We start from the raw sequence: 26,486 nt of genomic DNA, 5'->3' as shown, positions 1-26,486 counted from the left end.
CCAGAACAGATGAACAACAGAGGCACATTAAATGTTAGCAGGTGTCTACTGACCTCCATTTAACCTGAGTTCGAATATGATTGGTTTATTCTGAACACAGCCATATCTAAGAGGGTTTGAATGCAGTCATTTTGCATTAAGATAGATGGACGGGAAGAAGCAGGATTAGTTTTTAAAACTGGAAGTCCATGGCATAAACTCCATTGCAAAACCGAAAAACTGTGGTCAATAAGGGCGTACTGACCTGTGCAGAGCGTACCGAATATAAAACAGAGTACCGTCCCCATCCCTAATACGTAAGAGCATTATTATAACCTCTTCCACCATTGCCATGTTTTGTAAAAATTTTTTTACTTTTTTTCTGGATTTGGAACCGAAATGCATGCATAAACTTTCTGATGTAAAAAGGAGCCTGAATAACAAAACAGCACAGCACTGTCAGTCAGTCCTTGGCTGGCAAAGATAACCCTGCCTAGCAACAAGTGACCATTCAGTTTTTGGCACATGAGCAGAAGCCAAAGTACCTGGAGAAAACCCACGCAAGCACAGGGAGAACATGCAAACGCCACACAAGAAGGGCATTGCAGAGATTCAAACCCGGGACCTCGCGACTGTGAGGCAGACATGCTATCAACTGTAACACTATGCTGCAACTGTGTAAATTTACCCAGGGGGGAAATAAATTAATAAATCCTGTGAAATAGCATTTTAAACAGAAGATTTAGACACGAAGAGAGCCACTATTATGTATAGTTTTCACTCCACTGCTGATAGTTCACACGGTTTGTGTTTATTTAATTCTCAAATGCTTATTTATACACTATTAACTGATACATGTAGTTGTTTTTTTAAACATAAAATACTGCTGACTATTCTTGCTGCTGTTCAACATTCACATTTATTCATGTACAGCTTGCAAATCACGTGCACATTTAGTATATCATTCACATACAGTTGACTCAGACTGCTGCTCAGTCTCATTGGCTGAGGCTGTAAATATAGACAACTATGTTTACGTTTGATATTATGTATGTGCTATGTGCTAATAATTTCACTGCTGTAAAATCTGAATTTCCCAATTGTGTCAATAATAATGGCTAATTCTCTTCTTATCTGTAAGTAGCTGGTACACCTCCATTGTCTGTCATATGAAAATGCCACTGACTGTGCATTTATGAAAAATTTGCCATCACACTCATTCCCTCTGGCACTGCCAGCGACCCATCCCACCTGCTCCTCGCTAAGCCACAACTCCACTAATCACAGCGTTGTTTGAACGCGCCAATGTCATCGGCTATAGTTCCAAACCTCCCAAATCCCCGACACCTTTCATCTCACGCCACTCCGAAGAAGCCTTTTTCTGACAGATGTTCTCATCACCAGCGCTGCAGTGATTGACTGTCTACTGCAGTCAGACCCATCCTGAAAAGTGTGGCTCCACCCCCAAAAAGTTGTAAAATGGTACAGCATCACCCAGCAAGGGTCTCACTGCACGTGATGTGTTCATAGCAACACCTCCGTAATGAGGATATTAAAACACTTTTTCTCCCCCCCACAGCCGACACACAAATAAACAAAGCACACCCCCCCCCCCACGCTCACATTACGACAATCTTTTCTTTGCGTGTGCATCTGTGCATGTCTGTGTGTGTGTGTGTGTGTGTGCGTGTATGTGTGAAGGCTATAAGCCGGGGAAGAAAAAAAAAACAGCACTGTTTACTGGTTCATTAGCAACAGATTAGCTATGCTAATGACATGGAGCACCACACATGGATACTTTGCCTTTATGTTGCTGAAAAGGATAAATAGGCCACTATGTAAGTCTAAGTTTGGTACAGGTGTGTACACAGTGAAACACAAAAGTAAATAAGCGCCATCGGATATGGCAGTAATAATCATAATTAAACGACTCAATGTATGGATAATTATGTTTTAATCACATTAATGAGTGAATAGAGAGTATTCATCAGAAGATACCGTATTTGAGACGAGTAGAGCACACATTAGGATGCCAACATTTGGGTCATACGTACGGCAATTTGAGACTGATAACACACACACTAATAAAATGCAAGGCCAGACAAAAAGGCAGTTTCATGTGTTTGTGCGATAGCGGAACATAATAAAATGTACTATTCATTGAAAACTAAGTGAATACGTTTTTGTATATATACATTTTGTATGATATTCGTTGTTGTTGCTACTTTCAACTTGTCAAATCTGGGCTCACCACAATGTGTGTTGGCACAGTTTTTACTAAGGCTGTTCATGAATGGGTGGTGACTCGAATTGTAATTCAAGTGGGTTTGGAAAAGCGATCATCAAATCGGTCTTCAGACTCTAATTAGAACAACTCCGAGATTATCATACTACATTATTTTTATTGTAGTTCATTCATTTTTCAATTGTAATTCCACATTTGGAGATTTATGGTGCTCTTGAAACATTCCAATTTATTTATTTATTTTTATATGTATATTTTGTTTTTTTTGGGCTTGCTCAAAATATGTGTCAAATCCAGCTAAATGCGAGACCTGGTGTCAAGATTTAGTGAGCTATACGACCCCCAGGAGATAAACCATAGATAAAGCCAAGAAAATAAGTTTCTGAAGAAAACAGAACATTTTAAGACTACGGGCTACATGAACTATTTTAAAAAAAATGTAAATAAATAAAAAAAAATTAAAACAACATCACTCACGCCTCACAGATGACATCCTACAATCGTGTGTGAAAATGAAGATGATGTCTTACAGCCCTGATGTCCCGACAGTGTACACTGAGGTTCAGGAGCGAAAATCACATAAAACAGGTAAAATACATATTCAAATTGGCTATTATTTTGCAAATACAGTATATATTTGACATTGTGAAATGAAATAAAATTTTAATTCATGTTGACTGCTGACTCCGCACTGAATGTGATAAAATGATGACGGAACACAGAAGCAGATGATATTTTTGGTTTGCATTTTTGGTTCGCTGCTGGTGGAAAATTTAAGTTTGAATTTAATTTCATGACTACGAGGAGGACTCAAAGAGATAGTATAGTATTTAATTGAAAGTAAGGTTCAACCAAGCGTCAATTTTCAGAATTCAAAATGTTTTTGTTCCATGCAGAAACAAAATTTTGTGTTCTCTGTAGCAGTTCATTGGTTTCATAAATGCCACGGACTTTTTAAACAGAGAAACACACAAACTACAGACCCGTTCCCAAAAAAATGAATACCATGGGAAAGTTTATTTATTTCCATAATTCCATGCAAAAAGCGAAACTTTCATAGATTTATAGATTCAGGTCCCACAATTTAAACAATTTCAAGTATTTATTTGTTTATTTTTACATAATTTGGACTTCCAGCTCATAAAACCCACGAAATCAGGAATTGAAAAAATTTGAATACTGTGACGAAATCACCATTTACATCTCAGTTTTTGTGGAAAAAAAAAAGAAAGAAACTCGGGTCAAATTAAATCAATTAAAATATGGTACTTTCAAAACGATGTGTTAATCGTCAATACTTGGTTGGGAATCCCTTTGCTTTAATCACTCCCTCGATGCGCCGTGGGATTGAGGCAATCAGCCTGTGGCATTGCTTGGGAGTTATGGAAGCCCAGATTTTCTTGATGTTCGCTGTCATTTCTTCTTTGTTTTTGGGTCTGGTGCCCCTCATTTTCCTCTTGATAATACCCCATAGATTCTCAAGGGGGTTTAGATCCAGCGAGTTGGCTGGCCAGTCAAGCACTGTGATGGCATGGGCACCAAACCAGGTTTTGGTGCTTCTGGTGGTATGGGCAGGGGCCAGGTCCTGCATCTCCATACAGATCCTCAGCAGAAAGAATCATGAAGTCCTCTAAAACATTCTGCTAGACTGTTGTGGTGACTTTGGATTTAAGAAAGCAGTTTACTAGCACCTGCACTGGACATTGCACACCAAATCACGACTGACTGTGGATATTTCACACTGGAGCTCACAAAGCTTGTGTTCTGTTCTTCACCAGTCTTCCTCCAAACTCTTGGACCTTGATTCCCGAATGAAAGGCACACTTTACTTTCCATCGGAAAAGAGGACCTTGGACCACTGGCCAAAAGTCCCGTCCTTCTTCTCCTTGGCCCAGTTGAGACGCTTCCTACGTTGACTCAGGCTCAGAAGTGGCTTGACCCGAGGAAACCGACAGTTGTAGCCCATCTCCCGGATGCGTCTGAATGTGTTGGTTTTTGAAGCTGCGACTCCCGCCACATTCCACTCTTTCTGGATCTCTGCTAGATTCTTGAATCTTCTGTTTGATAATCCGCTGAATCCCACGGTCATCTCTTTTGCTGGTGCATCTTCTCCTGCCACATTTTGTCCTTCCACTAGACTTTCCATTGATATGCTTATATACAGCACTCTGTGAACAGCCAGCCTCCTTATCTATGAACTTTTGTGGCTGACCCATCCTATGGAGTGTATCAATGATGGTCTTCTGGCCAGTTGTCAATCTGCAGTCTTCCCCATACAGAACCCAACTGAGACAACTAAACCAAAATGAAGCAATTTAATGACACGTGGGGAAACCTGTGCAGGTGCTTTGACTTTAGTAGATGATTAGTGTGTGACACAAACATTTATGGCCTGTAAAATGTGGGCTGATTTCTTCACAGTATTCTAATTTTTTGAATTCCTGATTTGGCAGGTTTTATGAGCTGGAAACCCAAATTATGTAAAAATAAACAAATAAATACTTGAAATTGTTTAACTTGTGGGCCCTGAATCTATAATCTATGAAATTGTAACTTTTTGAGTGGAATTATGGAAATAAATAAACTTTTCCATGATATTCTAATTTTCTGGAAAGGGTCTATATATATGCCGTATTAATCTCAATTTAGATGTCAAAAGGGTCTTGTGGCTCCTGTTTTTATTTTTCTGTGGGAGACGGTCCAAACGGCTTTGAGGATTTAAAGTTGCCAACCCCTGATTTAGAGGTCCCTTTCCATCAATTTTTCTTGTTTAATTTTTTTATAATCTTTGATGTCATTTTATCAGGTTTGCATGACAATTTGGGTTGGAAATGCCTAAAATGTCCTTTTTCAAGGTATTCTAGTTGGTCTATTCCGTCTGGCATTTGAGACGAACGAAGTGCTCATTAATATCATTAATGATTAAATTAATCATTTAAATAAGCTTTACTCTGATTGGATCGCTCATCTTCCTCAATTTTAAAATAGGAAAACCGCTTGGCTCTGACCGGTCCATATCATGCCGTCTGCTACCGTCTAGAAACTAGGGGCGGCCAAGCATTCATAGCGACGTCGTGTCCTTTGACATCTTACTAACGTTGTGAAGCACAATTCAATAAGGGAACATGATATGAAAGAGAACGTTAGTGAAAATTAAAAGAGAGGGGGATATTTTGAGTTTATCTTCGTCATCCACTCCCATTTACTGAACCTGGCGCGATGATCATCGTTGCCAACAGTAAAGGCAAGTTTCGCTATTTCATCCACTTACATAAATGAGTATAGTTACCGTAATTTCCCATGTATAATCCACATTTTTTCCCCCAAAAACAGTCAAAAGCTAATATTGCGCATTACACATATCGCGGAAAATGAAAAAAACTTTCACATTTTATAAATGCATGCTGCCATCTAGAGGTTATGAAGAAGCTGTACACTTTCATTCCAATATGACGGATACGTACATATGACTGCATATATGTACAGTTGTGTTCATAAGTTTACATACCCTGGCAGAATTTGTAAATTATTATTTTTTTATTTATTTATTTTTTATTTTTTTTATTTTTTTGCGACTGATGACTGAACAACAACCATCCTTAATTTTTTTATGGTTATATTTTGTTTAATGATAATGTTTTTCTGAAATGCCTGACAGTTTAACTTGAATCCCATTAAAAAAATGTATTGTGTTTCGGCTGGCCCTTCATGTTTTCTTTAAAGAATTGTACTCATCTCCATTTCCAGAATTTTGAGGTCAACTTTGGGGGTGCGTATTATACATGGGTCCGCATTATACATGAGAAATTACGGTAAGGATTGTTGTAAACTATAACATATATACACTTCATAGACTGTATGGCTTTGTATGGCTTGGCAGCGGCTGAGACTCGCTCATTTAAAACCCGGAAATGCCATGCTGACATTCAGCTGAGTTGAATGGGTGGGTAGCAACCACGAAGTGGGCAGGTGCTTGAATATTAATTGATAAAATTCTATCACACTGTCAGGGATTTCAAATCAAAGCCACCAGTTTTGTAAGCCTTAATTTGGATTTTGAAAACTGGTGGAAACTCATATTGTATTTTCTGTTGAGAAAACTGCATTAATGATATGTTATCATTAAGTAAAGCTCTGTAAATGATAACTTCTACAATATATTTCACACATATAATGGAAAAAAATATTATACGGCGATGCTACAAACAATCACCAGTAAGAATCTGTTGTTTTCACCTTCTGTCCCGGCTGCGTGACCTGTGCGAGCGGTGGCTCCTTCCCTTGTCGCCGCTACGACTTCTCCTCTTGCGGGACGAACTGTGGGATGAGGTGCTGCTTGAACGTCTCTTTTGTCTTAAAAAAAAAAAAAAAAAAAAAAAAAAAAAAAGAAAGGAAAATATCCTTAAAACATTATATAACATCCAACTCAATCATTAAGATCGTAATGCAACCACATGTATTAAACCAGGGGTGGTAAAGGTATGGTTTTATTCTTCTATCTGGCCCACCAAGCATTTATATTATCAACAGTTCTATAATATTTTGTTGCATTAATTTAGCATTTTATGTTATATCATAGCTCAAGGAAGCCACCAGAAAGTCCTCTGACGTAAAAGCTCTCAATCAGGGTTAGTTCTACAACCCCAATTCCAATGAAGTTGGGACGTTGTGTTAAACATAAAAACAGAATACAATGATTTGCAAATCATGTTCGACCTATATTTAATTGAATACACCATAAAGACAAGATATTTCATGTTCAAACTGATAAACATTATTGTTTTTAGCAAATAATCATTAACTTAGAATATTATGGCTGTAACACGTTCCAAAAAAGCTGGGACAGGTGGCAAAAAAGACTGAGAAAGTTGAGGAATGCTCATCAAACACCTGTTTGGAACATACCACAGGTGAACAGGCTAATTGGGAACACGTAGGTGCCATGATTGGGTATAAAAGGAGCTTCCCTGAATTGCGCAGTCATTCACAAGCAAAGATGAGGCAAGGTTCACGTTTATTGAATGTTGTTAAAATAAAAGGTGATGTAACAGTGGTAAACATGACTTTTTTGGAACGTGTTGCAGCCATAAAATTCTAAGTTAATGATTATTTGCTAAAAACAAGAAAGTTTATCAGTTTGAACATTAAATATATTGTCATTTTAGTGTATTCAATTAAATATAGGTTCAACATGATTTGCAAATCATTGTATTCTGTTTTTATTTATGTTTAACACAACGTCCCAATTTAATTGGAATTGGGGTTGTAGTTGTAGTTCAAACACCTAGTTTGCATCACTGCACACAGCCACAGGTGAGCACAGCCATTCCGGGTGCCCTATGGTTCCTCCATGGGTGCCCTTTGGTGCTCCGCTGCACTTTAAAGCCAGCGTGCGCACAGCAGCCATGTTGCCAACAAAACTCACACAGTGGTCCTATTGATATCTTTTAGCAGGACACATTTACAGAGTTGAATGAAGACTGCAAACACTGAGCATCATTTTTGTTTGATCTCTTAGTTTGTTTCACCAGTGCCGCAAAATTTCTGTTCACGCAAAACACACACTTGTGCACCCTATGAGCGATACTACACAAGAAGGATGAGAGACAAATAAAAGAGAAAGCAGTACAAACAGCAAGTAGTAGTACTTCATAGGGGTGTCCCGATCCGATCTATGAGATCGGAAATCGGTTCGATGTCAGCAAAAAAACAAGTATCAAATCAAATCGGACTGGATTTTACCACTCTTATACAAGCAGTCCATTCTATGCTCCGCTCCAACACTTTTATCCAGCAGTGCCCAGACCGGAGGCAGATCCCACATGATCACAACAACAGGTTGCTAAGGTGCTAACATAGTGGCAAGCCGTAAAAGTAAATGTTTGCTTAAAGTCTATTATTGATACTCCAGTTGAAGTTCACTTTAAAACTAAACACACATGACAAAGGAATTACACCTATTGAATATTGAAATACATCCACCCATCCTTCCATTTTCTGAGCCGCTTATCCCCACAAGGGTCGCGGGAGTGCTGGAACCTATCCCAGCTATCTTCGGGCAAGAGGCGGGGTACACCCTGAACTGGTTGCCAGCCAATCGCAGGGCTATTGAAATACATCAACGACTTAATTTCTTTCATTTTAGTTCACAAAAATCACTGATAATCTCCTGTCTTTTTCTGAGATCAGAATCGGAAACATCTTTATTTTGCCAAATACGTCAAAAACATGCAAGGAATTTGTCTCCGGTAGTTTGAGCCGCTCTCATACGACAACAGACAGTCAATTGACAGAAAATGCTTTTGAGGCATAAAGACATTGGGAAAAACAATCACTGAGCAATAAAGGGTTGCTAGTAATCTGATAATGAATGCCGTTACAATTTTTTTTTGTTTTTGACAATTGTGCAAAAAGATGCAGAGTTCTCTAGCATAAGATGCAGAGTTCTCTAGGCATAAAGACATTGGGAAAAACAATCACTGAGCAATAAAAGGTTGCTAGTAATCTGATAATGAATGCCGTTACAATTTTCTTTTGTTTTTGACAGTTCTCTAGCAGTGAGAGCATTTTGAATGACTAATAGAGCAATAGTCTGGTGCAATGACCATTATGCAAAGGCGCAGAGACTTCAAGAAATTTAGGCAGTTTAAAGTGACTAGGAGTGCGCTAATCTGGGACGTCGATTGTCCAAATGTTGCAGATGCTACTCAGGCATGAGTGGCCAGTATTGGTCAACAACAGATATGCAAATAGTTCAGCGTGGAGAGACTACTACAGTGAGTGCACGAATAAATGTATAATTGGCCCGACAGAAATGTGACAACAAACTCAAGCCAAAAAAAATTGACGCCATGTTGCAATGGAATTGTAAGTTAACTGTTTAAGAAGTTAATGGGAAGAGGGATGAAGCTGTTGGAATGTCTGCTAGTTTTAGTTTGCATTGTTCGGTAGCGCCTACCTGAGGGAAGGAGCTGGAAGAGCTGGTGACCAGGATGTGGAGGGTCCAAGAGGATTTTGCATGCTCTTGTCTTAGTTCTGGCAGCATGCAAGTCCTCAAGGATGGTGTTAAATATATTGTAGAAGTTATCATTTATTTGCGATCTGTTTCGACTACGACTTCCACATTGGGCACTGTTTGCGTCAATACAACGTAACCGCGAGTGACGTTTAACTCTAGTTCACCAATCGAAAGACAAGACAGTCACATGACCGCACACAACATCTTCTCTTGGGCTTCGCGGGCATAGATCTAAACACTAGATACACCTGCCCGGCTAATCGACGTGCCTACGTGGTGTCCTTGAGCAAGACACTGATACCCCGAAATGCTCCCCGGGCGCTTCAGCTGCCCCCTGCTCCAGTGTGTTCCACTAACATGTGTATGTGGTCACTGTGATGGGTTAAATGCCGAGAACAAATTTCATGTACATGCATGCATGGATGTTCATGACAATAAAAGGTGATTCTTATTGCACAATTGCATTATTTTTATATTTTGTTTTGTTTTAATATATAGAAGTTAACTACTTTGTACACTTCTACTATATTTAAAAATCTCAACTTGTCTTCAGTAACCCTCCGCTCCCTTATCTACTTCTGTTTTGGTGAATGTCGTGGTCAACCAGCATTCCAGAATAGAATGTGTTGGAGGTTGAGAGGTTCCACTGTACTGTTTAATTATGTTATCACACTTTCACAAGTTAAACGCTTGTGTTATTCTTGGGGGTTTTCGGGATGCGCACTGCCGCATATGCATGTTAATTGAGGAAAATGTATCGGCAAGCCTATGAGGGCTGAGGGCTACCAGGGTTTTACCGCCCTGCCCTTTGCAGACAGGCAATGACTTCCCATCAGCAATAATGGACCTTGATCAGGCCTCATAAATAATTACCATCAACCGGCCTTGTCTGAGCAGCCCCATGCAGCCAGTGGAAGTTGTGGATGAATGGAGGCTTGACGGAGGGACTCTGCTCCAGCTGCTAGCCTCTCGTAAAGATAGGTGATCGTCGCAAAAACCTTCTTCAAACCAGTGATGAATTAACATAATCTTTAAAAAATGATGGTATTTATCATGAAATTTGTACTATTTTTTAATGGTATAAGGATTAATTGTCTCCAAGTAGGCCAAAATACCAAAAACAGACATTTAGGAGGGTGGACAGAGAATCATTATTTTGCTCAAACCAAGTGAGCTTGGGGTCGTTCATCAAGATGTCAAAAAATATTTGCATATTTAAGAAATATACAGACTTTTAAATATGATTTAAAGAAGTATTAAGTTGCATTTACATAAACAACATGGAATTTCTGCGATTGGCTGGCGACCAGTTCAGGGTGTACCCCGCCTCTCGCCCAGAGTCAGCTGAGAGAGGCATCAGCACGCCCGCGACCCTAGTGAGGAGAAGCTGCCGGAAGTGCTTCATTTGCAGCAGTGCCCGCAACCTAGTCAGCCAAGCACCAGGGTGCGAACACATGGTTAAGGCTTAATTAAGCGCCAGCACCAGGCTACGGTGCCAACTTTAAAATAAAAGCCTAAAATGGCATTGATGTACAATGTAATAATATATGAGGCTATTATTTTGATGTTGGCCCTCTCAGCACGTTGGGGGGGAGAGAGGCGGCGTTTCACCGTAAGACACTATTAACAATCGCTGGCCTTACCGCAAAGAAAAAACGGCGGGAGTAAATAGAGTGCGAAATCACAACTGTTGAGTTCTTTGCAGTTTGTGAACATGCACAACTTACCAATGGTCAACCAGAATGGAGACGTACTCATCCATCCATACATTTTCTGAACCGCTTATCCTCACGAGGGTACAAATTACTGACCAACCTAAAGCATTGCAAATGGCTTGCTCTCTTTGACAATGCAATGTTAATGGATCAACAAGCATTCCATTTTTATTTTTTGGTTTTCCTGAAACTTTTCGGAGATGTGAGGATTCTGCCAAGTGTCAGCGATATCTAACAACAACATATAATTGCAAAGCCACCTCTACCATCGCCCTACGTCGCAGCTCATGTTTTTCTTTCTCCTCTCCTCAGTTCGCTCAGTGTCCCACTTATTCTTAGCTAACCCTTGTGTGATTTCCTGTACTTAGGGGTTGCACCACCCAGTCTCCTTCTCCCCTTTCCTACCAGAAGATACATCAAGTACTTTCCTGCCTGTCTCTCTGATTACCTTGGCTGTAGCGGTCCAGTCTTCAGGAAGATCCTCCTGCCCACCGAGAGCTTGTCTTGAAGCCTCTTCTTGAAAAACGGCACAAACACGCTTCCTTTCTCAGCTTCCACCACATGGTTCTCAGCTTTGCTTTTGTCTTCTTAATCTTCCTCTCCACCATCAGTCATCTTACACACCACCATCCTATGCTGTCTAGCCACACTCACCCCTATCACTACCTTACTGTCAGTAACCTCCTTCAGACTCCATGTTCCTGCCTCTTCTGGAAGAAAGTGCTCACGACAGCCATTTCCATCCTTTTTGTAAAGTCTACCTCCATCAGTCCTTCCGAGTTCCTTTCCTGGATGCCAAACTTACCTATCACTTCTTCATCACCCCTATTTCCTTCACCAACATGTCCATTACAATCTGTACTAATCACGACTCTCTCTCTGTCTGGGATGCTCAGAACTACGTCATCTAGCGCCTACCAGAATTTATTTCACCTTTAGGTCACATCCTACCTGTGGGGAATAGCCACTAATCACATTATACATAACACCCTCAATTTCAAGTTTCAGCCACATCACTCGATCTGATACTCTTTTCACCTCCAAGACATTCTTAGCTAACTTTTCCTTTAAAATAATCCCTACTCCATTTCTCTTCCCAACTACACCATGGTAAAATAATTTGAACCCTGCCCCTAAACTTCTAGTCTGACTGCCTTTCCACCTGCTCTCCTGGACACACAATATATCAACCGTTATCCTAATCATCATATCAACCAACTTTTTTGGACAGAGTTTTTCCTGTCATAGTCCCTACATTCAAAGTCCCCACATTCAGTTATAGGTTCTGTGCCTTCCCGTTTTCTTTCTGCCAAAGAACGCGCTTTCCACCTCTCCTTCATCTTCAACCCATAATAGCTGAATGCCCTGCTGGTTAACGGCGCCGGTGGCGGACGTTGTTAACCCAGGTATCCGGTATGAAATTCTTTGGATGAACGCTTATATTTGTTTGACAAAGTTTTAAGTCAGAAGCCCTTCCTGACACAACTCTCTGCATTTATCCGGGCTTGGGAAGGGCCCACAGTTTGCACTTGCTTGTGGCAACATAGGGCTGCATTTTCTAAATCAATGACTCTTTATGTTTATTAATTGTGACTAATCGTGATGTCAATCAAAATAATTGTGATTACTTTTTTCATATTTGCCCAGCCCTAGTATGCCCCCCTTGAAAGACATGCAAACACCAAAGGCATGAAAAAGGTGACAAGAAAAAAAAAAAAAAAACATTGTAAGGGGGCGTCTGGGGGGATCCCCTGGGATTTTTTTTTATTTTAACATAATTTAAGCAATGGAAGACGATGAAGCGTATATAATAAGTTACAAAAAAAATAAAAATAAACAAATCTTCACATAGAAAAACCTATTTCCACCGCTCAAGCACATGTTGATGTACACATTTAAGGTTAAAATTAAATTTGCCTAATTTCTTTGTTTTGGCCTCCAACTTGAGCCAGGCCCATCTCCACCTGCATCTGATGCCTGCTTCAAACTGTGCCACATGAATAGCATCCTCCTCTTTAAGCACTCTCGTTCTGGAAAAGAATTGACTAAAATCCGTCTGTTTCACTTCACTTTTCTAATTCTGTGTTATGACATAATGCCTAACATTGTGCCGTCGATTAATACATTTAACATTAACATCCGTAAAGTAATTAGATAATTGTAGGCACGTTTCCTAATTAATACAAGTTCTACTAGCGGATGAGCTCTTGTCGCCGATGTTACGTTTGCTTCGCAGTTCCGCTGGGACCACAACCAGGGCCACGACCCGCAGCACTTCAACGCGAAAATACAAAAGACCAGTGCAACAAATACGACACTGGCTGATCTGATGAGCAAAAAATGTTGCTTAAACATCCATCCATCCATCCATTTTCTTTACCGCTGATCCTCACAAGGGTCGCGGGCTGCTGGAGCCTATCCCAGTTATCTTCGGGCGGGAGACGGGGTACACCCTGAACTGGTCGCCAGCCAATCGCAGGGCAGATAGCAACAAACAATCATTCGCACTCACATTCACACCTACGGCAATTTAGAGTCCTCGATCAACCTACCACGCATGTTTTTGGGATGTGGGAGGAAACCGGAGTACCCAGAGAAAACCCACCCAGGCACGGGGAGAACATCCAAACTCCACACAGACGGGGCCGGGATTCGAAACCCGGTCCCCAGAACTGTGAGGCAGATGTGCTCACCAGTCATCAACCGTGCCGGCTTGCTTAAACGTAAGAGTAGCAAAAGAGGATGTCCGCTCCAGAGGTGCGTAGAGTAGGCAAACATTGTACTCAAGTAAGAGTACTGTTACTTGACAATAATGTGACTCAAGTAAAACATAGTCCTCCAAAAGCTTACTTAAAAGTAAAAAGTACACAGTGAAATAATTACTCATCTACTGAGTAAATAGTAAGTAACTTAACTTAACCACAGCATGAACATCAATAAAAAATTAAAATTACAAAATAAAAGGTGAAAGGCCTATTTTTAGTTCAAAACTGATTTGCATGTATGGAAGCAAACGTTTGTACACCCCTGTGCTGGTAACTGTGCTACTCAATAATAATTAATCAAATTCATACTTTATAAAGACAAAATTGTTGCAGCAGCTCTAGTGTTGCATTATTATGCATGGGATATTGTTCCATTAAGCTACATGACGCACTTAGCACACAGCCTCACCTCCTGTCCCTGGACCGTGAGCGGCTCCGGCGGCTAGACCTGTGGCTCCGACTGCCGGTCACCCGACTCCCGGAGGACGACGACGACGACGAGGAGGAAGACGAAGACGAGCGGCGACGGTGTTTTTTCTTCTTCCTGCTGCGGCTTTCGCCTTCACTGCTTGATGAGTGGCGACCCATTATTGGTTCCCTGTCACACAAACACACGAAAGGTTGCTCAAAGGCAATTGTTTACTTGTGTGACGTATAACGAAACGAGCGACAACCTTCGTGTCAACAGGACATGTTGAACACCAACTGAACCACACAACATACACAGCTAACTCATCATAATAAGGACTTTAGCGGACACCGTTTTGTTTACTATGCAAAGGGGTAACAGAGTGCCAGTTCTGACGAGCTAGCCAGCTAGCTAAACAGGCTACCTATACAACGCTACGTCCAAATTCTTTACTCTCCTGTTACCCGATTTGTTGTACAAATGTTTCGGGTGACGTGTTTGTCACGCAAATGGTAAAACGCGAGTGGAAAGAATTGGAATTGACATTATCTTTGTTGTACATCCCGCTTCTCACCGTTGCTGAACTCCCCAACACACGTGCGATGCACTGCCAGACTAAAATAGTCACACGAGAGCGCGTCGATCGATCCCATGCCAAGCAAAGTCAGGCACAAATACATCGGTAGATTGGCTACTTTAGTCTTGTGACGTTTCCGTGGCATTTTTCATTTCCGATTCGCTGATCTGCCATTCCGACTAAATCCTATTCATTCGGGTTATTGACTAAAGCTTTAAAAAGTGACACTTTAGTTGTTTATTTTTTCCACAAGAGTGGAATAACAAAAAAATAGTAAAGGTATATTTATACAGATATTTTGTAACCGAAACACATTTCCCCCACCATCTTATACACTTTTACCTTTGTATTTAATTTCTCGATAAATAAATATTAAAACATTACCTGTAAAGGTTTCGTAATGATGTCAGTTTGACGAGTGACTAGATCAATGCTTCCCAAACTTTTTCCACCAATTACCATCCCCCAAAATATAAATACCCCTTCAAGTACCACGGTCATGACCGACATTAAAATACAATAGCCTAGTAGGCCTAAGTGTTCATTTAAAAATGTTTTTAAAAAACACGATTCCGAGGTTAACATTTTTGTAAGACACTAATATCATGCAAGGGTTGAACATAGAAACTGCATTTTTTATATAGTAATAATCATTAAATTAAAATGTTGCACATGACAAAATGGTAAGTAAAGAAATGTTTAAGAACAAACAGTAATGAACCTAAACGTTAAATACAACAAAACTGTACACTTGCACAGTAATTCGCATACCACTACAAGGAACCATATATATATATATATGTGTGTGTGTGTGTGTGTGTGTGTGTGTGTGTGTGTGTGTGTGTGTGTGTGTGTGTGTGTGTGTGTGTGTGCATACAACATATTTTATTCACTATTTGCTCTGACACTGTTTTTTATTAACACATTGTTTCCTTATCTTCTAGTTTGAAATATTATGTTGTACAGTACTGCCCTTCTCATGAGTCACCAGTTAATTGAAACATGCATTTATAGTTCAAACAGGAGTAGAGTATTTATAGATCAAAAGCAAGCATTTCTCTGCACCTGCACATTTCCAGCCTTGAGCTCATTTACAGGAGGTCATCGTCGTCATCCGACAAAAATATAAACACATTAGGTGAGAGTGTTTTCTACAAAGTGCAGATTATTCCATAACACCATTTGCCTGCAACAAATTAATTCAGGGATTGGTGGGTGTTACAAAGATAAACAGGATGCTCATCACCTCAATTAGGCATGCAATGCTGCTTTGGGCTGCAGCATTGCAGGAATAACAGTAATTAATGCCTAAAGGTTCACACACTGAAACGTTGTTAATATTTAATCTGGCGGAATTATTATCATCACGGCGTGGAAATTGAGATACATATAGATTATCAATAAACACGCCTCATTTAGCATCACTTTTATTTCAAAAGAAATCCCTGCTCTTTTCTCTTAATTGCTCTCATTGTTTATTTACAATTATAGGCCATAATAATTCCAGCGGTAATTAGCGAGCCCATTGGCAACGAAAACTAGCAGAGAGAACGACGCGTTAATTGAACGATTAGCTGCTATTTAACACCAAAAGCATGCCTTTGAAAGGCCCGCTGAGGATTCGTATTAAATGATATAGTTTGAGCAGTGATCATTCAGAACGTTGCATTTGAAGATTTGAAGCAAACAGTGGGTTTCACGAACTCAATTCAATATAAGATATATAAATGTAACATAACATAAATGTAAGGAGTTATGAAATAAGAATAGAGCATATACCATTCATTCATTTATTCGAGGGGGGGGGTTATATATATAAAATCTTGAATTAGACAAACATTGTAATTAGATCAACTGCAATCACCTCAACAATTGGAAATCAAAACTTACTAAAACTAAAGCATGCATTGCATAACATAACGTATACACTTAATGTGAGCATAAACTCATGATGTGAATTTATTAAAACAAACACTATGTATGATTTAAAAAATATACTTTGATGATAAATGGCAGTAAACATCATGCTGGGTCCATTTTGGGCCCTGAGCCTCAGATTGGTAAACATTGGTTTTGAACAAGATGAATGTTAATACATGTATCTTAATTTATTTGCAATTATTTTTCTTTTTTTGTGAACCTGTGTCATATAACCCATCCCAAAAACAGGAATATGTGCAAAAAAAATGCTAATAAAAATCCACTGACTGAGTCGTCCCTTGTTTTTTTACCAACATGTGATATTGATCTGAGATGAGGAGGCTCTCGCTTGTCATTTTCACATATTTGTAAGCCACTCCCCTGCAGAGAGCGAGATGGAGAGGGAGGGAAAGAGAGAGAAGAGGAGAAGAGAGGAAAGAGAGAGAGAGAGAGATTCATTGCATTCTCTCGGGTGTTTAAAAAGTAACTCAGGACAATAGCAGCGAATGAGCTCTTAATTAAATTAATTAGTCCTTCTTGTCAATCTTGGATTAATGGCCAATAGCTGCAGCTGTGGTGGTGCTTAATGTTTTTTGGTTTTTTTTTAACTCAGGGTAGATGAGGGAGGAAGAAAGGAGAGAGGGAGGGAGTGTGGGGGGGGGGGGGGGGGGCGTTGGGGGTTGGGGGGGTGCTCATCCCGGCATCCTGAGGGGAGGTAATTTGCACGGATCAAGGGGGCAAGGCGCCGCAAAGTATAAATAGTGACTTCAATCGAGGATCACCAGCAGGTTCCCCAACTCCGCTATACCAAAGGAGGGAGAAATTGGCCGAGGAAAACGCTGCATATTTATGTCCCATTTTCGGGCGCCTTCCCAGAGAGTTGGCAGCGGCATCACCTCGTCTCGTTTTCAAGGGGCCGCACGCACCATTGATGTCTTAAACTGCCGTGGAGCAAAGGGAGAGACGGCGAAGTCTGCCTGGCTGATTTTCCTTCCTCGAGAGGAAAAACAATCAAATAAAAAAATAATAAACCGAGAGTGTGTGATGGAAGAGCTCACCGCCTTCGTGTCGAAGTCTTTCGAGCACAAAGTCAAGGAGAAGAAGGAGGTGATCACCTACCGGGAGGTGCTGGAGACCGGTGCGGCGCGAGCGGCCGGCCGCGGCGGCGGGGAGGAGTCCTTAGCCCCGGAGCCCGGGAGCCGGGAGGAGGCGGCGGTCGTAGCCCGGAACGCGACGCTCTCGCCGGGCAGGGAGACGGACATGCTCGGCCCGGAGAGGACCAGAGACGCCGGTAGCCCCAAACTCATTGACGGTAAGTGTCGACAGATGGATCCGCTTGGAGGAATAATCTATAAAGCTACAGAAACGTGCTCAATTGAGTTGCAACTATTTTACTTGCTGCTTGATTATCACATTTTGAGGAGAGCAATTCGAGTGCAATGTTGGTGCACCAAAACTATTATTAAAGCAAGCATCTGTGCATTAAAAAATATGCTTGTAGATACTTTTAAAGTTAATTTAATGATCGTCATGAACATTTTGAGGGGTTTCTTTATCATCACACGTTTGTTGAAAAATTATGAATGGAATAATTCAGTGCATTTAAAAATTGTATTTCCAGCAGTTTTTTTGTTTTTTATTAAATACTGCACTATTAAAGTACTATAATCGGTGAATATGGTGTGCATTTGTAGCTGCACAGGTGGATGATCTCAGTATAAACTGGCCAGTGTGTTGTTCGTTGTTTAATACGTGCAGTGTGAGGCACGGTTATTTGCTAAAATTATCAAGACAGTTTGTGTGCGAGTAATATATATATATATATATATATATATATATATATATAAATTATCATACATGGTGTCCCCAAAGTCTCTTTGCAATTTAAAAAAACATTTATTTTTTAAAAATTCTTTCGTTCTCGTCATTTGCCTTTGTAATTAATACTCAGTGTAAGATTTCACGTTATTATTATTATTTTTTGGTCTACATGTAAAAAAATATGTATAGCAAAAATGTAATTTACTGGGCGTGATTTAAAAAAAAGAGATGAAAATGTAGGAACACGTTTTTTTTTTTTTTTTTTTTTGTTTTTTTTTCGCATTTGAAGCGGCGTGCCTTGTTAAAGGAGGCCGTGACGGACTGCGTGTTTTCCCGGTTGGATCATACACAGGCACGTACGCACGCATGCACACAGCAGAGCCCCAGCAGTGGAGCACACACGATGCCTTGCATATTTATAAGCACTTAATAATTAAAGAGCTTTATGTAGCTCGACAAAACATCCGAGCTGTGATCCGCTTTTTGAGGTTTGGGGAGGGGAGATCTCTGGTTCACTTTGCATTGCTTTCATTTTTTCCCCCCCATTGAGGCCATGGATGCACCTTCATGTAATAAAGTGTGAAAACCCGCAATTAATGTGGTTCCACTCCCTGTCTTTTTTTTTTTTTTTTTTTTTTTTTTTTTAAAGGCACCACGGATGTGAAGGAGAGGAAAGAGGAGTCCGTAAAGGTCATGGAGGACGAAGCGCAGACCAAAATCAAGCAGAGGAGAAGTCGGACTAACTTCACGCTGGAGCAGCTCAACGAACTGGAGAGGCTCTTCGACGAGACCCACTACCCCGACGCCTTCATGCGGGAGGAGCTGAGCCAGAGGCTGGGGCTGTCCGAGGCCCGGGTGCAGGTCAGGAACCACCTTCTTCCCCCATCATGCTAATTTCAACACTGTGACCACTCAATGGAACAATAATAGAAATTGAAAGCAGCAAAGAAATGAAATAGTGGATATAATAGATAGACAGCTAGACAGACAGACAAATATACAGATAGATCATTTTATTCATCCACTGTCCCAGAGTCTTCACAATAAAAACACAACAAAAGGTAGAGGCATACCGAATCACTTTGACTTAATAAAGATGTGACAAATGTTCAACATAGTTTTTCAATTTAATTTAATCTTAAAGACATTAAAATATATTCTAAATAGTTAATACATATTATATAGACAAGTCGTTTACTGAGACATGTGGAATATAATAATATAAAAACAATGATAACAAAAATAAGGAAGAGAAATAAATGGGCATGATACATCATTTTTTTAAACTACAAACTGGCATGTTGACATAATTTATCTAATATTTAGTTTAAAATTATTCAGTTTTTAATCAATGCTTAAAAAAAGATAGATATGTTATATGGAAAACTCAAGAATAGAAACATAATGGTTAAATGAATAATATAAAATGAATATTACATTTTCAAAATCGTAACACGAATGCGTTAAATATCTTAATTAATAATAAGTTACTCTGTCTGTTTAATGGGGTAAGAAAAAAAGGCACCCAAATGATGTAATAAATGTACTGTAAAAACTGACTATAAAAAACATTTTTTTTTTAAATATAACAAATACAAAATAATAATACTATGCTGTTTTTAAATAAATGATTATTACTTAGCTTTAAATTATCTTAACAACCAATATCTGTTTTCTGGGGGGAAGAAAGCATGGAACACAAATATTTAAATTATCATGAACAATGAAAATAATTGACCTTTTCTTTTAAATCTTAATGAGCATTTAGTAATTTATGGATTTACCAACCATATATTCACTTTAAGTATCTGTGATTTTTATTTATTTTTTTTGCTAACGTGATTTTAATTCAATTTCAGATATACTGTATTGTCAAACGTTGCCATATTTGTCCGTTTTAATAAAATATATATTGATTTCTTCGCTCGTTTCGATCTATCTTTTTCCTCTCCGTGCAATGCTGTTATTCAATTAATGCGTGAACGATTTCACTTGGGGGCTGTGTTAATGTCACGAGAGTGCGCATGCTTTTAATCCTCACCATCCACAGCGGGTGCATGGTAAAGGCGCGTGCGTGCGCGTACGCGTATATAACGTGTTGTTGTTACCGTGAGGGCCCACGAGCAAAAAGACCATCTGGGTAGAAACCCAGTAAGGTTTGGGTGTCTAGAGAGAGGGGGGGTCTTCAGACGTGTCAAGAGACAATTAATAAGAAACATTTCTGATCATGAAAAATAAATAAATGTAATAGTAATAAAAATGGTTAATAGAATTATTTTTTTCGAGGTTTCTCTCCCCCACTATAGAATCTCTTCCACTTTACTGAGGGATTTGCATACATTAATTTCTTTTATTTGCAAGACAGAATCGCCACCAGCACGTCTGCTATATACAAAAAAAAAAAAAAAAAAAAAAAAAAAAAAAAAAACATCCGAGCACTTTCACAGCTTTATTTTCTATTTCTCCCTGCCTCGATTGATTGCTTTGCTTTTATCACCGCAATAAATTAGACGTGGAGCGCTAACAAAATGCTCCGTAAATGAAATCCGCCAACAGCCAAATCGATAATATTTTCTATCATGACAATAGACGCCACGTTGCATTTGGGCTAACTTAACCAAATGTGCTATTTCGCAATGTAATTTGCGTTTAAGTGTTTTCTCTCCCCCCCCCCCCACACACACACAATCGTTTGGCATGCAGTAATTAATGTTAGCGGTCATTTAATAGAGGAAAGCGGTGCAATAAGAGGAGAAGACGAAAAAGGCAAAGCATCATCATGGCTGCCACTCGATAGCGCAAAGTCCATTCAAAGTCTGCAGGGACACTCAAGTAGAGAAAGATGACACCAGCGCTGACAAGGTTATTTATTACAACCCAATCGTCCTGCAACATCTCAACAATTTGCCTGAATAAAGGGGTTGATTTTTTACTTGATTTTTGCCCCGCGTATTCCCACGTTTTGCAGCAATGCCTCATGATTTAAATGGGTTTTAATATTTCTCTCCTCTGGGGTATTTTTGGAATCATCTCCTTTGGTTGTTGTCACTTTAAAAGAGATTAGATCCCCCACAAATAAGATGAATTCATGTGTGCCCTCGCAGGTTTGGTTCCAGAACAGAAGAGCCAAATGCAGGAAGCAGGAGAACCAGTTACATAAAGGTACATGCACACTAAGACTTAGAAATGTGAAGTTTAATGCTATGTCATTGACATATGCGCCATCAATGAATGATGAAGGACACAACAGACATGCATTTATATATATATATATATATATATATATATATATATATATATATATATAAAAGATGAGTACTTTGCAGGTTTGGTGAGCAAGAGAATACCTCACAAGTTCTCCAACTTTTACACTAAGTACCACCCAAAAAAAAAATGCTTAGTACCATAATCAACATTAAAATACAGTTGCGTAGTAGTTAGAGGTTTTATTCCTAAGTCTTATGCCCTGTTTGCACATTAAGACTGCTCTTAAAGGAACAAAAGCCTGTACTTCAATAATGATTTGATTAAAATTGATTGCAGATAAAAGGTGAAGAAAAATTTATATACACACACATGAACAAGCAGTTATCATCTGCCCCATTCTATTTCAGTCCTTATTTTGGATTGAATTCACCACTAAATGATCAACTATTTGTGGATTTTCCTTCTATGAGGCTCTCATCTCATTATTCCTTTCTCCAGGAGTCCTGATCGGAGCAGCGAATCAGTTCGAGGCTTGTCGCGTGGCACCATATGTCAACGTGGGAGCTTTACGAATGCCATTCCAACAGGCAAGTGTCTCTTTAAAGGTGTCCTCATACACTAGTCCTGAGATGCTGTCTTGGCACATCCAGGCCCAGGCCAAATGCAAAATGTTAAAGCCTGGTTGTGGCACACTGTGCCGACACAGGAAGGCCTCTCATTGACATAGTGCATAGTGCTGTGTATTTTAATCCCTTTTTTTCTTTTTTACCTGCAACTTGAAAAAAAAAAACACACTACAACTCATTCAATTATACTTGGAAAGACATCTATTGTTATTGATGTGACTGTAGACCTATATGGAACACTGTGCTGAGGGCATAGCATGATAAAATGTGTATGTTTAAGCTTCACTCTGAGCAAATGTAAATGTGTAGTCCCATAAGGTTGACTTGAGGATAGATTTTTGCATTATTGACGTCAATGAAGAAAAAAACAGAAATTACAGTTAGTGGTGTAAAGTGGAAATTTTGGTCCCATTACACCAAGGTGTATTGTTTTTGTTTAAACAGATATTCCAAGTGTATAAATCGCTGCAGTATTTTGAAAACATGCTATTTACTGTCCATGACAGTCTTCTATTGTATGCTTATAACATGGGTGGACAACCTTTTTTCCCCTCATCACCAGGGTCAATTTCTCTTTTTATACAGTTACCAAGGACCTAAATTGATGGAAAAATAGTTATCATTATACAGGGTGTCCCTGAAGTCTGGACACAAAGGCAATTGATGGAAATATGATGTTCTTGTAAATCTTGCAAAGCGCGTTAACCTTTGTATCACAAATGTTATTTGTTAATATTCCAATTGATAAAATGTTGTTGAAAACCGAGTTATCCAATTTCGGTTAAAGGCTGAGTTTGCAACAAAAAAAAAGTCACTTTGTCATATTTGTTAAAGCAGTCATTATAATTTGACAGTAGTACATGGTAAATATGAGCTGTGGAAAAAATTGCAGCCCTCCCTGGCTCCATACTGTGCCTCTAATTTGATATACAAGAAAGCACCACGCCCAAGGAAAAAAAACTAATCTAACACAGAAGGTGTGACTTATACTGTGTCCATCATTTGTCACTCACTCACAGGCACACGCCCAGAGCCTCGTACTACCTGTTACCTTGTTACCCCAGAAAAGCACCTTGTTTGTAACGGATTGTTACTAGAACACCAAGGGCTCTATTTTCGTAGATAGCGCATCTGCGCTGGGCACAAATGCAGATCCTGGTTTTCGTGCAAGCGCAAGGCTCACTGTGCATGTTTGCAAATTTGACAGACCGGTCTACGCCAATCTGGGCATTCCGGCACAGCAGAGGGTATGTCCTTGGAGATGCGCCTGGCAGAGTGACAATTTGGTGGCACAAAGTCGATCTAAACTTACGCCTGCTCAGACGACATCTAAGTCCTGGCACAGGCTTGACAACTGGTCTCAAGCAAGTTTGATAAATTTGATCAGGGCACAGGGATACAGATGCCGAGAGCCGTGGAAATATTTAAGTTGCCAGCTCATTGTGTAATTAATGAGGGTACCCGCTCACATTGTCTATTGCCACACCAGGTAGATAAGTGACAATGCTCTACTTACGCACGGATACGCACTGCGATTACTCATCGTCTTCTTCTGCACAGACAACGGTGCCATTTTGCTGCATGTTGAGATTGTCAGTTGCACCACATTTAAATGGAATGAGAGGAGCCGCTTTGATTGGCGGCGACTGAAGTCGGCTCTAAAAACTCCCACAGAGGCGCAACCCGCCCACAACCAGATCCACCGGCCTACACTTGTCTATGAAACACCAACACCGATCTAACTGGCCGTTTATGTAAAGAGAGCCCTTACAGTTATTGTTTAATGTTGTATTTTTGTGAGGCCACCTGGCTGTGCCGCAACAAATAAGTGACACCATGTAACTCTGTCTCTTATTGGTTGTTTTCCTTGGGTGAGGTGGTTTCTTGTATATCAAATTAAGCCACAAGATCGGGCCAGAGACAGCTGATTATTTCACACATCATATATTATTTATCATGTACTGTAAGTCATATTGACTGTTTTAACTAATATAACAAAAAGTCTTTTTTTTATTGCAAACTTCCCTTTAATTCATTTGATAATTATTATTTATTTCCAAATAATGCATTTTTGTTCATCTATCTATGCCAGCGACGTATAGGCAGATTAGAAGATATAAAATTAACCTGCATATCCACTTTTTGTGAGATATTTTTTCGAAAGTAAAATTTGTGCTCAATAAAGGTTGGGAAAAACTGATTCAAAGAATTGGTGTGTTACATTTTTGTAGTTTATTTTTGGTTTTATTTGTTCGTTAGAATTGGATCAAATACTCTCAATGACCCGCAAGCCTTAGTTTGCGCAACCCTGGAGCTTACGACATAGCTGTCACGCAATTAGACACTCCCCTATTGATCCTGTATAGCCCCCAAAAAATGACAAGGTAAAGTGAATGTCCCATGAGCCATTGCGAACTTAACGCATATTCTCCCCCCTTCTCTCCCCCCTCCTGCGTGCGTCCTGTAGGATAGTCATTGCAACGTGCCGCCCTTCTCCTTTCAGGTGCAAGCGCAGTTACAGCTGGACAGCGCCGTGGCGCATGCGCAGCACCACCTGCACTCGCACTTGGCCGCGCACGCGCCCTACATGATGTTCCCGGCGCCGCCCTTTGGCCTGCCGCTGGCCACGCTTGCCGCTGAGTCGGCGTCGGCCGCGTCTGTGGTGGCTGCCGCCGCAGCCGCCAAGAACACCAGCAAGAACTCTAGCATCGCCGACCTGAGGCTCAAGGCCAAGAAACACGCGGCCGCCCTGGGCCTGTGACGATGACGATGATGACGACCACGACACCGCTCGGGAACGCGCACGCAAGGGGGAATGCCACCACTAGGGGCACGCGAGGACGCTATTTCTGTTTTTCCAATGAAGGACAACTATGAGAATAAAGGCTATTTATGAGATTATGAAAAGTGACTGCCTGATAGCCTATGGGAAGGCATTTTTCTACGCCAAAAAACAAACATGGACGGCCCTTGTGGCAGGAAGAGGAGGAGGATGCAGCTGGCGATACTTTGTCAAACAAGGCGAACCATTCTGCAGTCTGTTTTAACATATTATTATTATTATTATTACTTACAGAGGCTGGCCTCGTTATAGCTCAACATGGATCCTCCAAGAAAGGAACAGAGGGGATTCCTGTCCAAAATGTTTGCATGAGTCAACACGCTGACCTATAGGTCCTTTTTTTTTAATTTGGGTAAAGGTGAAGCCAGACACCACACATGTGAGAACATAATATATGTTTTTGTTTTTTGATATGTGGTGTTGCATCTCCTTTTAAAGGGGATGCTTATGTTATATATATGACATTATATAACAAAAAATGACTGTAAAAAGTGGTACGGGCACGTGTAAAATATGTTTATACACAAGAAACTTATTATTTTTGGTTCATTTTTTGTATTTGACTTCATTTGTAAGCCAAGTGCTTACTGTATGTAATGTTTATATATATATATATATATATATATATATATATATATATATATATATATAAAACAGTGGCACAGGTTTCTTAAAAAAAAAAAGAAGAAAACAATATTCATGACAATACCTTTTCCATCACATGTGAAACGTGAATCCACCTAACCAAAATGTTTCTTTTGTTTTGTTCCTATAATAAATTAACTAAAGGTTCTTTAATGACTTGACGCTTTTATCGGCGCAGTATAGGGAAAGGGACCCTTTGTTCGGAATGTTATTTATTGGTAAAAGAATTGTTTTTTAATAATTCATGACCACGGCGGAAGTCTTTTGATAACGTCACTAGTGACAGGTCTGTTTAGTGAGGAACATTGCTTGTTCCCTTGCCAAAGTCATGCATTATACATGCTTTTTGGTTCTAGAACATTTGGAGAGGCGGACTGATAATTTTCAATATACAAGAGAACACAACAGGGAGATGACAGATAAAGAGCAGGCAAGTTTGGCTTGTAATTCTTTTTGGTTTATTTTTTGCAAACCTTCATTAATTTTGCCTAAGCTGCCAGACACACATCCTGTATAGTGAGTGATTGTTAATTGACAGTGGTGATTGTTGAAACAGTGGTGGTCAAAAGGGCATGTCTGCCATTTTTTTGTAATAATAATGACTGCAAAACAGAATGGGGGGGGCTTGTGTGAAAGGTTCATTGACGCCTACGCCTCACAGATTCATTTCCCAACATCTTAATTGCATCTTATTGAACATTGAATAAACACGTGACA

General features: G+C 39.8%; 3 protein-coding genes across 5 annotated transcripts in view; 1 reads left to right on the top strand and 2 right to left on the bottom strand.

Annotated features, from left to right (window-relative positions):
- mlf1 (myeloid leukemia factor 1) overlaps window positions 1-855 on the bottom strand; it is a 216,624-nt gene extending 215,769 nt beyond the window's left edge. Inside the window, exon 1 of the mRNA XM_061781466.1 lies at window positions 842-855. The gene's annotated coding sequence lies outside the window, so the exon portion shown is untranslated. The remainder of the gene's footprint in view (window positions 1-841) is intronic.
- Window positions 1-14,806, bottom strand: part of rsrc1 (arginine/serine-rich coiled-coil 1) — a 215,713-nt gene extending 200,907 nt beyond the window's left edge. Inside the window, exons 1-3 of one of the 3 annotated variants that reach the window (XM_061781465.1) lie at window positions 14,706-14,806; window positions 14,132-14,320; window positions 6,461-6,577 (exon numbers count right to left, since the gene is read on the bottom strand). In XM_061781465.1, coding sequence (XP_061637449.1) covers window positions 6,461-6,577; window positions 14,132-14,310 — 296 coding nt within the window. In that variant the 5' untranslated portion in view covers window positions 14,311-14,320; window positions 14,706-14,806. The other 2 variants (XM_061781463.1, XM_061781464.1) reach the window with 2 other exon arrangements.
- Window positions 14,807-17,357: 2,551 nt separating this feature from the next.
- On the top strand, window positions 17,358-25,666 carry shox2 (shox homeobox 2). Its single transcript, XM_061782108.1, has 5 exons — window positions 17,358-17,940; window positions 19,099-19,310; window positions 21,554-21,611; window positions 22,155-22,243; window positions 24,750-25,666. The coding sequence occupies exons 1-5, from the start codon at window positions 17,478-17,480 to the stop codon at window positions 25,041-25,043; spliced, it is 1,116 nt and encodes a 371-aa protein (XP_061638092.1). The 5' UTR covers window positions 17,358-17,477; the 3' UTR covers window positions 25,044-25,666.
- Window positions 25,667-26,486: the final 820 nt, after the last annotated feature.

Source organism: Phyllopteryx taeniolatus, chromosome 8 (assembly GCF_024500385.1).
Source record: "Phyllopteryx taeniolatus isolate TA_2022b chromosome 8, UOR_Ptae_1.2, whole genome shotgun sequence".
Lineage (NCBI taxonomy): Eukaryota > Metazoa > Chordata > Actinopteri > Syngnathiformes > Syngnathidae > Phyllopteryx > Phyllopteryx taeniolatus.
The sequence above is the reverse complement of the archived record's forward strand: the minus strand, read 5'-3'. Positions and strand labels throughout refer to the sequence as shown.